This window comes from Alternaria ethzedia (genome assembly GCF_023757985.1).
Source record: "Alternaria ethzedia strain BMP 0044 chromosome Unknown scaffold_8, whole genome shotgun sequence".
Classification (NCBI taxonomy): Eukaryota; Fungi; Ascomycota; class Dothideomycetes; order Pleosporales; family Pleosporaceae; genus Alternaria; species Alternaria ethzedia.
In genome coordinates, this window is record NW_026056201.1 from 729,724 (window position 1) to 742,308 (window position 12,585).

A 12,585-nucleotide genomic window follows, 5' to 3' on the forward strand; every position below is an offset into this window, starting at 1 on the left:
AGCCCGCCTCAAAGGCCATAAACCTGAAAGTATCAGCACCACCATCTCAAACAAAGCATGGTCACAGTACGAATGCCTTACGAGTTCCACCTGATCAATCCTTTAGTCCTTGCAACATGTTCCTGTACGGCTCACTTATGGACCCGGAAGTCCTACAAGCGGTCCTGAGCCTTCCAGAGCTTCCCACCACACGACCTGCAACCATTTTTGGCTTCAAAGTCAGAATGTGGAGCATGTACCCAGCGTTAATACCTGGCGATGGCGATGGGAAGGTGTCAGGTGTGGTGTGGAAGGTAGAAGAGGAAGAGCATTTCAAGCGTTTGCAGGAGTACGAGACCGGTGCTTACATCTGGACCTGGTGCGAGGCGACTTTAACTGATGATGAGACGGTGCTTGAGAAGTGTCGGACATTCTGTTGGGCTGGTGACCCGGATAGTAAAGAGCTGGAAGATGGGAGTTTTGATCTGGCGCGGTATCAGAGGGTACTCAAACCATCCGTTGTCAAGAAGCGACCTGCGGTGCCATGAGCATAGAATGGGAACAGCGGGCAGAGACAGGATCGCCGAATATGAGAGAGCACCATGAAGGTATTGGGCAGTCCGGAGACTGATATGCTATCGGTGTTGTCTACATACACCCATCGTATCACATCGTATCCTGCAGGCATCGCCTGGTTCTTGCACCTCCTCATGTTTACCATCATTCACGACGTCTACTATATTGGCAAGGTCTGCGCCCGCTTTCGATAACCCGGGGTGCTTGTCCCAGTATGCTATCTGGGAAATCGAGCGATCAACCGCGTCTACATGAGGATGCTTCGAACTGAACTAGATTCTCCCATCTATATTGAGTCAGTGTCATATGTACACACGTGAAGGTGTGCCAATGTACCTCTCGACTCATGATGGTATACAGACGCCATATCTTCGAGCATAATGGTTGTGTGTAACGACCACGTGTGTGCGCGCTGCTGCCGAAGGAGAATGTTGCGTCTCGGTATGTGTGTACTTAGAGTGTGCGTATGCGTCGGAAGGAGACTGTCTGATCCTAGGATAGTTAGCTATACATTGGTCTGGTAGGAGACCTCGGAATCATGCGTACATACCGTGAATACTTCGGTCTCGACGTCGCATGTATAACTTATATAGAAGCCAGATTGTCGGTGGACATGTAATGAGTAGGGCCACGATAGCAACTATGCTTTGGGTGTCGAGTGGCATCGCTTCAGGACGATACTTTTGTATTGAAACGAGTGGAGGATGGCTGACATATGTACATGGGTCTTAGGTAAGTATTAATGAGAGCCCTATGGCTGTTGTTTGATCTTGGGCATAGCAGCGAGAGGGGACTGTTATATACCCCAAGCGGCTCAGCTACTTGATCGATGATTATGGCTGCGACCAACCAGCTCACAATCGCATTCTAGCATGAACATACGTAAGAGGCTGGCACGGATGCTCAGATCTTTTGTCTTCTGGATATGCACCCGCCATTGTGGTAGCCGAAAGACATTTGACTCAGTTAGGTTTACCTTGGGGCGCGAGTCGCATGCAGGTGGCATGCTAAGTCAAAGCCGTTGCACGTTCGCGATCAGGCTGTGCACGCAGGCAGCGGCATGCCGGTGGCTGCGTCCAATTACATATACGCACGAGTATGCTAGGTGGATCTGTGATCCGTGCCCGGACGAGCTGCAGGCATGGTAGGTACAGCCCTGTAGCTTCTCAAAAGCGAGAGCCCTCCTTCGACCGACTAAGGGTTGCATCTTACCCCTGCTGGAGCTCCACTGCGCTCCGTGCCAGGAGCAACCAGACATAGCCAATCACCAAGATTGGAGCGCGTGCTTCACAGTTATTCTCACTACGCTCGAAGCACATCGCATGAGAGATTTTGGCATAGACCTACCAGATGGACCGTCCCGAGTCACGTGGCGCCTCAACCCACGCGGGGCAATTGCGGCTGTGTACAACGTGGCAGATGCCATCGAAGATTATGGCATCATCCAATCACCGAGTTATAGAAACCAAAGAGAAGCAGCCTTGCGGGAAAATTGTGGTGAGCTTGCGATGATTCTGAAAGTGACCAATGGAGTGCTGCTTACCTCGCTTCATCCTCAACGTCTTCACCCCCTCTACCTTTTACTTGCTGAACGTCGCAATCAGATGTTGTTTCCAGATATTACAGTTCTGTTTGTGTGTTCCATACCACTGCGCCAGAGCCTGACGAGTTTCGATATCTTGCCTGAGGTTTCTGCGCCTTTCACCGCTTACCGCTTACTTATCGCCAAGGACCACTCACACTAAGGTCTTACTCTGAACTCCACAACAGCGATTACTCCTTTGTCAGAGACTCGAGCAATGCCCAGAAGACTAGAACAAGAAGAATCAGAATGGATGTTGCGAAAGAAAGACATCCTCTCACTATACGTTGAGCAAGACAAGCCGCTGTCTGACGTCATGCACGCCATGGCCACGCACGGCTTTATACGAACGTGAGCGATGGCTTACACCAAAAAAGTACTTTGCTAATCAAAATGAAAGCAAGCCGCAATATGAACGATCTTTCAAGAGATGGCATGTCTCGAAAAATGTGCGGAAAGAGGAATGGAATTTCATTCTCGATCGTCTGGACGAAAGGAAGCGTCCAACAAACGTCGAAGTCCGTGGTGTAACGGTATCGCAGGCAAGGCTACAGCGCCAGAAGCTCCGGAGACGGGATAAAACTTTTGATCTCTGCAAATCGCGTAGGTGAAGAGATGTCGTTAGCAATGCCGATCCACTGACTGATCAATCAGGACTGCATCCTCAGCCTCGTTCTCGAACGCCACCAGGCATCGAAATTTCGACGCCACCGCCGACTGTAGAGCGCGATTGCCAGGAGCTGAGCGAGGGGCCAGAGCATGACGAACACCTCAATGAAGAAGTACCGACAGCTGGTAATCCTCAAGGATCACTTGTACACGCCCGGGATGACGATTGTGTGTTGTCGCCGGCAGCTACAGCTCCAGATGTGACCGCTGTATCTGACGTGTCCGGCCATATTTCTACCGAAACACCCTCAGAAGCGACACACTTACAGTCTCTGTCCCCACATTCGGTCTCAGACTCAACACAGCGCTCATGTTCAGACATATTGTATGAGTACATGTGTGCAGCCATCTCTGTCATTGAGGACGAGGGTTTTGATGATGTCCCCATAACGGAGAGATACGCTCTTCGCTATCTAAACGAAAGGCCCGTGAAGGAGCTTCTCTACGACGGGCACGATGAATTTCTCCAGTTCTTTGTCAAGCACAACTTACCACAAGATGATCTGTACGACATTTTGCGAGCTTTCAACACTGCCGATGATCTTGCGCTTCTCCGTCGCCTAGTGTTCCTCTCCAAATCAGACGGGAACTCGTTCGCAGAGGTAAAATGGAGACAATTTTGCGAGAATCTTTTGTTCGATGCAGTGAAAGATGAGAACGAAGCGCTATTAGAGATGCTACTCGACGTTGGAGTGGATGCCAACGCGAGAGGACATTCCAGACAGTTTCACGATTCAACGGCAACTTTCAAAGCTTTCAACGCTTTACAAATAGCTATCCTCGGCGGTAATAAGAACGTGATTGACATCCTGAATAGCTGCTGTGCTAGAATCTTCACTGGTAGTCCAGTCGTCGATTCCGACTTCCTCTCGGGCGCATTCACTCGGAATACTATAGACTTCGCGAAACCACAGCTCGCTAGTGAAGCGACTTGGCATTCCAAACCAGGCGGGAAAGGATTGGATATACTTGTTCACGCCGTGGAACAATCCTACGACAACATAGTAGATATCCTCTTCGAAGCAGGCTTTAACCCTTACTCCAGAGCCGATAGAGGAGATTTCGCCACTGGATGGGTGCCTCGCGACAGCGCTTTTATGGTCTCTTTGCGTACTAGTAAGACCAGATATCTTGGAAAGTTCCTCACGTTCCCGTATCATGCTCTCGACAGGAAGCGGCGTCAAGAACGTCTACGACAGCTGACTGCTGGATATGTAACAGCTCGTTGTACCGAGAACGTCGCTCTCGGAAAGGCAATCCTAGATGCTGGATGGCGTCCTGACCACGTCAAACTAGCCATGGGATACGACTATGTGCAAGAGTACCTCCATAATGCACTCGAACAAGCTGTGGAACGCGGTTATTGCGAAGAAGTCAGGTGTCTCCTCCAAATGGGTGCCAATCCAAACCTTCTGTCGTACACATATGTTTCGGGTTCAATAATAAGACCGCTTCATTCGGCGATAGAAGAAGGGAACGTTGCTATAGTGCGCCAATTAGTAGAGGCCCGGGCCGACGTCAACGTCTTGAGTAGCCGGTCAAACTTGACGCCACTACAAAAAGCAGTCTACGGGAGCTCTCTCGAGATAGTCAGCATATTAGTTGAAGCTGGAGCTAATGTCAATTCTACTACGCGTAAATGGAGCAGGAGCGCAGTCGAGATCGCTGCTGACAAGGGCAATCTCGAAATGGTCACCTACCTCCTCGAGTCTGGAGCTAATGTTCAGGGACGGCACAATCATAACTACAGGAGGACACTGTACTGGGCGCAAAATCATGGCCACAACTCCGTGGTAGACTTACTACAAGACTGGAAGAGGTCCAGACATGGAGAGCAAGACTGCGATGCGATTGGCAACATTATGAGCTCGACGACGGAGGAAGAGTTGGATCTGCTATCAAGAGTTTACGATTGAATCGAATCTAGTTCAGCAGTATGCCTTCAACAAACCCGGACCCGATTCTCCCGACTCGGCACCCCACAAAATCGCGAACTCACTCAATATCGCACGCCAACCCTCCGCATCACCAACACCCTCCACACCTCGTCAGCACCCTCCAACAACGCCTACCCAACCCCCCCTCAAATCTCCCTCTCCCCCTCCCCTATCACAAACACGTGGCCATCGGCCCTAAAAAAGCTTGTTTCACGCCCAGACAGCCTACACGTCGCTGTCCCAAAACGCGGGCAAGGATCTACATGTCACTTCCGTACTAGGATAAGGCTTGCTTTGTCCGTTGTCCGAAACGAGCTGGACAGATCGACAGGTACGCCGACGTGGGCTAAGGAACTCAACGTGTTGAGGACGGGTGGGTGATGTGGGAATTGCCGTGCTTATTTTACGGTTAGGAAGAGTGAGAAGAGGATGGGAAAAGTTTTCTTGGTCATCGGTGGGTTTGGGGGTTGATTACTTATCGTGTTGTCGGTTTGCATTGGTAGTTTCGCTGTGACGTCGGTGATTGCGCGGTGGTTGAGTACGGCCCCACACGTTGCAAGTGGAGAAGATTAGTATTGCGATCGTTGGTGTTGTGCTGCCGTGTACCGAATGAGCGGTCATACTTTTTGTGGTCCTTGCATTGGAGTTTCGAGGGGAGAACATGTGTGTACGTCACTAGGCAAAGAAGCATGAGAAAATGCAATGCGAATCTGTTTCATGAAGCGGATCAAAGTAACGTCGATAGAAGCTATCGTAAACTGTGACAAAAAGGTGGTCTCGAAACCGTGCCCTCACATACATACGCCTTGGTAGATGAAATCGCCGCTATGGTATAGTGCCCTAAAAAGTGTAGAGAAGAAAATCCAGAAAGATCATGTTGCGCCTTGTCCTGAGGCTTCATGTCGCCGATGAAATCCTAGTTGATGCTCCTGCTAAACGCCCGTAAATCCCGTGGTGTCTATAACGCCGGGTATCCTGTTAAGATGTGCTCGTCGTGAAATCTAATATGTACATGGAAGGTGACATGCGATGTTGTACTGAGGGTTTCTCACGTCATCGCTTTTTGAGGCGGGTATGTGATCTCGTCTCGGTCTTTGCCTTCTTTGAGGCAGTTGCCTTGCCTCCCAACTTTTTCTTGCAGGAAATGCAGCCGTTCGGTATCGTCCTCGTCGAACGCGAAGGCGCCGTTCCAGAATCCGCAGTCGATGTTTGTGGTCTCGTTTCGGTATACGACCTGCGCTTGGGCTGCCAGGTCTACTGGCGGCAGGCTATGTTCCTCGCCGAGTTTCTCTCCAATTGAATCAATCTCGCTTTTACCAGGCATGTGATGGAATAGCTCGGAGTTCAGTGTCCAGCACCGTAGTCCGGGGCTCGGGTATTTGCTTCGAGTTCGTGGGTTGGCTCTCTGCCACTCTGGTGTGGGAGATGGCGTGTTCTCTCCCTTGTTGCAGGCGTGAAGAAGGGCGACGTCGAATGCGCGGGCTCCTGACTTCTTCAGTTTCGGCGGAGCGAGATCGTTGAGGAGACGTTCGGCGGCGCGGCGTGTGACGGCGTATCCGAAGGAGCAGAGGGGGAACTTGGCTCGGTGCATGACGCGCGTTTTCTCGGGCATGCCTAAAAGTCGGAATAGGTCTTGCGTAAATGGGTGCAGGTTAATCCACGATGGGAGCGTAGGATCTTGCCATAGGATGTGTGGCATAGCGCTCAGATTGAAGTTTTGGCGGTCGGTCTTTGGGCCGTCCTCGGTGACAATGTCGAAGTAGTCCCCGCAATGACCGAGATAGAGCAGATCCCATGCATCTTGGTCGCCCCAGTATTGTGTGTGGTTGCTGGCGGTGTTGACGCCCGGGTGTTGAGCGCGTGGTGGAGGAAGGAGCTGTCGGGCAGCGCTTGCCGCAAGGGGTATCTGGACACTGCGCAGGCGAATGTCCCAATCGACGTCGTCTTCGAGAATGAGAGCCGTCTCGAGGCCTGAATCCAGAAACCTAAATCATGGCGAATCAGCAGCTGCTCGATGTGGCTGCATGCACGCCAAGACGGGTGGCATGCCGGCGTCGATATAACTTACCAGCGCAGCGCGTTGTGGTGCCCTAACCACGCTAGTATCGATCCCTTCTGCGCCTTTTCCTGACCGTTGATGAAGCGCTGGACGTCGCCTTCTGTCCATTCTGGCTGGGTCGGGATGGTAAGGTCGATGTCGGTGACATTGGCAGCTTGCAGGAGTGGCTTGCGGCGCGAGGAGCCATCCTTGGACACGACTACGACGGCGCCGAAGCCTAAGGTTTTGTTGGAGGGTATCTTTGCAGGGCGCGACTCAATCGAGGACATCCATTGCAGGTATATGCGGTCAGTGTCTCTGCTGTGGTACCATATTCCGATGAGGACGAGGACTGTGAGCAGCAGCAGCGGCGTGGGCCGCTTCCTGGAGGCAAGCATGTCTAGCTAAGGTAATGGGCCAAAAGTTGTTGCTGTTGAAGGAGAGTTGCTAGACATGTCCGCGAAGTCGAGGAGGTGGGGGCACGCTATCGCAAGAACAAAGTAGGCATTAGGACGTTGTGTGGCAGGACCGAAGCAGATCGCGCTGGGCGAGGGCCATGTCTAAATGTCGCAGGTTGCGGCGGGAGCAATACGGGAGCATGCCGGGGTGTGGCACCGACATTGCGTCTTGTAACCACTGTATCAGGCTACCTTAGATTATCGCGCATGCACCCGGGATTGCCGTTATTTTACGCTCGCCCGGGTGGATATAGCTTGTAGAGGACGCGGCCGTCGCAGGCTGAGTGTGCGACGGCGCAGTTGAAACGGGCGACAGCACCCAGACGCCTCCAAAAGTGGAAGTACTCCAAAATTGAAAGGCGCGTCTGACCTGCCACCTGTCCGTTGGTGCTTGCGGCTGACTTTTTGTTTTATGACATGCATACGTACCGCGTCGCGTTGGCGGTCCCAACAACGGCGTCACGTGGTCGGCGTGCCGAGTCGATGTGAGCAAGGCGCGCCGCTGCGTACTCCGGGACACGCTACCCTCTGCGCTACCCATCATGCGCCTCATTCCACCACCGATTACGACGCCGACGCTTACAACATTGGACTACGACGACTATTGATGACTACGATCAGACACGACTAGACCACGAATTGGACGACGACACCCCGTGACCCTGCACGACTTGTTTCTGCAGCACTACATTACCTATTCCATCTCTCAAGTCCGCCCCGTCCGCTGCTTGCTAGTTTGTGTCATGCTGTGCGCCGCTGCACCCTGAAACTAGTCGTGCGCCGGCTGCTTGTCCTCCGCAGCCTCCCCTTCTCCAGGCCGCCCGTCCTCGATCTGCGCCTAAACGGGGTGACCCCAGGCACAAACATCCCCTCGCAACCCACCGCACCACATGCCCGCCCACTCGCTGCGTCCATAGACATGGCCACGCTGGGCTCGCCCTCTCCCCCGACTTCCCCCTCGCGAACCATGCGCCGCCGCGGCTGGGCCAGGAAGGTGGAGCGCTACTGCTGCACCGCCGTCACCTACTTCCCGCTGCTCTTCGTCTACGGCCTGACGTCGTGGGCCGTGTGGGTGCAGGCTGGCATCGGCTTTGTCCCGTCGAAGAATGTCTGGACGGGTGCGTCTCCCTCTGTACAATACATCCAATGCATATCTGTCCATGTCCAATGAGACCACTTTAAACAAATACCTGGACGCGACTACTGACACGCCGCATAGGAAAGTTCTCGTCTGCCCTCGGCGTCTTCCTCTATCTCATGCTCAACTGGAGCTACACGACCGCCGTATTCACCGACCCCGGATCGCCGCTCAATATCAAGAATGGCTATAGCCACCTGCCGTCACAAGAGGGAGGAGAGATGCAGTACACGTCCTTCACTGTCAAGGCATCGACCGGTGAACTGCGCTTCTGCAACAAGTGCCAGTCCAAGAAGCCCGACCGCTCCCACCACTGCTCCACATGCAAGCGCTGCGTCTTGAAGATGGACCACCACTGCCCGTGGCTCGCGACTTGCGTTGGCCTGCGCAACTACAAAGCCTTCGTCCTCTTCCTGACATATCTCTCCTTCTTCTGCTGGGTGTGTTTTGCGACATCTGCGACCTGGGTCTGGAGCGAAATCCTCAGTGACGGGCAATACACCGAGTCCTTCATGCCCGTCAACTACGTCTTGCTCGCTGTGCTGTCCGGCATTATCGGAATTGTCATAACAGGCTTCACCGCATGGCATCTATGGCTTACGGTCAGGGGCCAGACTACGATCGAGAGCTTGGAGAAGACGCGCTACCTCTCACCACTCCGAAGCACGATGAAGCACCAACTCAACGACCGAAACTATGTCGAGGCGCAAGCAAACGGTCGCTTGAGCGTTGGCGACCAATTGCGCGAGATCCACGCGAACGCTCTCCCGGGAGTCACCAGACCCGAAGAGGGTGAGCAGCCTTCGCGCTCCGCATCGCGTTCTCCCGTCCCAGGCCACGCGAACGGCTACTCCCACCCGCACTACCAATCCTACGAATACCGAGAACGCCAGCAGAACCAAGACCGCTACGACAGCTACCTCGACGAGCGCGACAACGAGATGCTACCGAACGCATTCGATCTGGGCTGGAAGCGCAACATCGGACATGTTTTTGGCCCTTCGCCGTTGAAGTGGTTCGTGCCACTGGTAACAACAACTGGAGACGGATGGTCGTGGGAGCCCAGTCCGAAGTGGCTGGCAGCTCGAGAACGGATAAAGCGTGAAAGAGAAAGGGAAGAGCAAATACAGAAGCAGCGTGAGCGCGCGGCTGGCTGGGGTGTTGATACTCCTACTGAGGCAGAATTCACACGTCCCACTCGCGGTCCGGGTGGGTGGATGCCCGGCCAATACAACCAGCCTCCACCGCGAGCCACAAGACGACCAGAGTGGCAAGCACCCACTCGTCAAGGCGAGCCGACTCAATACCTTACCCCCTCGAACGGCATCGCCAAAGGTCCAATCGACGGGCGAAGAAGCCCAAACAAAGCCGACCAAATACTAGGAAGAGAACGCGGCATGTACGCCGATGGCGACGTCCAGCTGCAAAATATCGACAGGAGGAAGTTCGACCAATACAATTACATATCCGAAGACGAAGACGACGATTACGAAGTCTCCAGCGACGAGCAAGCGGTAGACCAACGAAAAGCACGAAAAGCGCAAACCGTATCTGCACCACCAAAAGGAACGCAAAACTGGAATGATATACCAGATGGGTTCTTAGATCCAGCACCAAAAGCGAAGAAAAGCACAAGTCGGGAACGGCCGCGGAAAAACGGCGAATGGGATGATTGGGGGACGTGAGATATGGCGAATATAACGGATACGAAGGCATGTTGGTTATGTTGATATGTACATTTCAATGTTGCATAGCATGGCGTTTGTTGCATAGGAATGGAGTTTATGTCTAGTCATTTGAGGAATGGAGATGTTCTTGCCAATGGCTTTTTCATTTCTTGCGTTCCTCTCCTGAGACCAGCTGTACGTAGTTAGTCAAGTCTCGTTGATTCTAGTAGCTGACTAAGTAAGCAAACTTGTACCGTTGTAGTATTATATATCTGCGCATTCGCATGCTCATCAGATTGAACTCATACACGCACCCTTTTCCGATAGTCGACGAGAACTTCGCGAAATCAAAATCAGCACACATGCCTATCACAGCCGCAGAGTACAACACTTTCTACTTCATCGCCAAACTCATCCGCCAGGTGTTCCCGGGGCACAGATTGTATGTTGCCCGTGAAAAGAACCTAGCCGGCAAGGTTCTCAGCTACCACGCCGGGGTAGCGAAGTATGAAGGCAAGGTGATGAAGGAAATCATCATGGCTAGCGGTAATGCGAAGAAACGCGTCGATGCACTAGACACACTTTTGGGAGATCTGGAGGACTACGTGCATGATAACTTTGAGCAGATCGAGGCGGAACGGCGGGCTAGGGATGCTGAACTTGATGCTGAACTTGATGCCATGGAACCATCCAGTGAAGAGGAAGACGAGGGGGGAAAGAGAAAGGGGAGAGTGCCGGGTGGAAGAGGTGCTGATAAAAAGCCCCGGTTGGACACCGACCAGTCTCTAGGGAAGGGGGACGCGGAAAAGTCTGGTAAACGCAAGTCAAGTGAGGACTCTTCACCAGTTCGGGTGAAGGCAAGAGCGAAGCCAGAGGATAGAGAGTTGAAGGAAGGGACAAGGGGCGGTCAGGGTGATGTGCAGACTTCGTAGTGTGTTACATATGTGACATGTTGTTCTGCTGCAAGTACCTGTGCGGCTATCATGAGACTGGGATTAAGTCGGCTGGGTGATGCTAAGTTTGATCACTGTTCTGGTAGACAAACTTATACCTGCCTTCTACTTATATAACTTCACGCACACGCATGCTGACATTCCAACACTTACGCTATCTAACAACCCGGGACCAGCACCAATGTCCAGTAGCATCACAGACCTCGAGTTCCAGACCTTCTACGTCGTAACCAAGCTTCTCGACGCCGTCTATCCAAATGGCAAATTGTACGTTTCCCACGGCTTGAGCACTGACAGGGATTCTTACCGGTATCGTGCCGCTGTAGTAGAGTCAAAAATAGAGTCTTCGGGTAGTGTCAAGAGACGACTACTCTCGCAGGTCGAAACAGCCAAAACTCGGATTGGTGTTCTAGAAGCCGTGCGGAAGAGGCTTGAGGAAATCACGTCCTGGAGACTCGACGTGATCATAAGCGACAAGGAAAGAGATGATGTGGAAGAAAACGAACGGAAGAGGAAGAACTTGGTGAGTTGCGAAGCAGCGTATGGAGAAGCTAGGAGGAGAGCGGAGAGCGGAACAGGGCTGGTCTCAGCTGCAGGAGAAGCTTTGACGATGGAAGATATCGCCAGAGAAATTGGGGTAGAGTTTATTCCACAGAAGCCTTGGTAGATAGGAAAACGTAGAGGCATGGTTAAGCAATGGATGGCATGTTTGGTAGATGTGGTCCCTGGTACCTGCTGGTCGAGGAGTCAGGGTCCTCACTAGCGCCGCGCGCTAATCAGATTGAAAGTACATGTGCACCTGCCCAGGTGGACATCTCCATCACATCTCATCACCAGAAACCCTACCAAAGTTGTGCCTTACTACTAACTGATCTCAACTTTACAGCCGTCTTTGATCGATATGACTAATGTCATGACCTGCTTCTCCACTCCTACCAGGTCGGCAGCTTCTCCTTTGGGAAGTCTGACATCCGCGAAGCTCTGAAGAAGTCGCACAACCACGTATCCAGCTTCCGTTAGCGCGAAGTCCACTAGAATTTCAGATTAGCTTAATGACGAAAAGCGTAACCCACGCAGGTACTTACTGCCTAGACAGGTCCGCGGTCCACCATGGAAAGGAAGATATCCCCACTTGGCGTTCGTCGGATCTTGCTGCAAAGGCATCTCTTCATCCCACCTCTCTGGCCGAAACAGCTCTGCATCCATCCCGTAAAGGTCCGGTCGGCGGTGCATGGCATACACACTGAAAGCTATCGCGCTCCCTTTGGGTATGAGGACTGGGGAAGTGCGATCCGGACCGCCACCTGTGGGGAGTACCGTGGTCCTTGTAGCCATACGGATGTTGACAGGTACAGATGGGTAGAGTCGCAGGACTGATCTGAGGGTGAGAAACTCATTCGAGAGGAAAACTTAGGGTTGAGACGTACCTTCTTTGAGTACGTTTTGCAGGTACGGCAACCGTCTTAAGCTATCGCGGCCAAGTTCCGCATCAGCGCCACAGGTCGAGAGAAGTTCCTCGCGCAGCTTCTTCATCACATTCGGATGACGTACGAGTAGAAAGCTGTTCACATTAGACGCGAATACCAAC

At 52.7% G+C, this 12,585-nt stretch overlaps 4 protein-coding genes across 4 annotated transcripts; 3 read left to right on the forward strand and 1 right to left on the reverse strand.

The window, feature by feature from the left end:
- Positions 1 to 3,141: 3,141 nt before the first annotated feature.
- Positions 3,142 to 4,722, forward strand: J4E87_004447 (uncharacterized protein; the record flags this gene model as incomplete). The annotated part of the gene is made up of 1 exon (XM_049376068.1): positions 3,142 to 4,722. The coding sequence occupies one exon, from the start codon at positions 3,142 to 3,144 to the stop codon at positions 4,720 to 4,722; it is 1,581 nt and encodes a 526-aa protein (XP_049234277.1).
- Positions 4,723 to 5,791: 1,069 nt separating this feature from the next.
- Positions 5,792 to 7,179, reverse strand: J4E87_004448 (uncharacterized protein; the record flags this gene model as incomplete). Its single annotated transcript, XM_049376069.1, has 2 exons — positions 5,792 to 6,728; positions 6,812 to 7,179. The coding sequence occupies 2 exons, from the start codon at positions 7,177 to 7,179 to the stop codon at positions 5,792 to 5,794; spliced, it is 1,305 nt and encodes a 434-aa protein (XP_049234278.1).
- Positions 7,180 to 8,206: 1,027 nt separating this feature from the next.
- J4E87_004449 (uncharacterized protein) lies at positions 8,207 to 10,062 on the forward strand (the record flags this gene model as incomplete). Its single annotated transcript, XM_049376070.1, has 2 exons — positions 8,207 to 8,357; positions 8,459 to 10,062. 2 exons carry the CDS (start codon positions 8,207 to 8,209, stop codon positions 10,060 to 10,062), a joined length of 1,755 nt encoding a protein of 584 aa, XP_049234279.1.
- Positions 10,063 to 10,132: 70 nt separating this feature from the next.
- Positions 10,133 to 11,605, forward strand: J4E87_004450 (uncharacterized protein; the record flags this gene model as incomplete). The annotated part of the gene is given in 5 exon segments (XM_049376071.1): positions 10,133 to 10,137; positions 10,307 to 10,975; positions 11,187 to 11,264; positions 11,295 to 11,520; positions 11,537 to 11,605. 5 exon segments carry the CDS (start codon positions 10,133 to 10,135, stop codon positions 11,603 to 11,605), a joined length of 1,047 nt encoding a protein of 348 aa, XP_049234280.1.
- Positions 11,606 to 12,585: the final 980 nt, after the last annotated feature.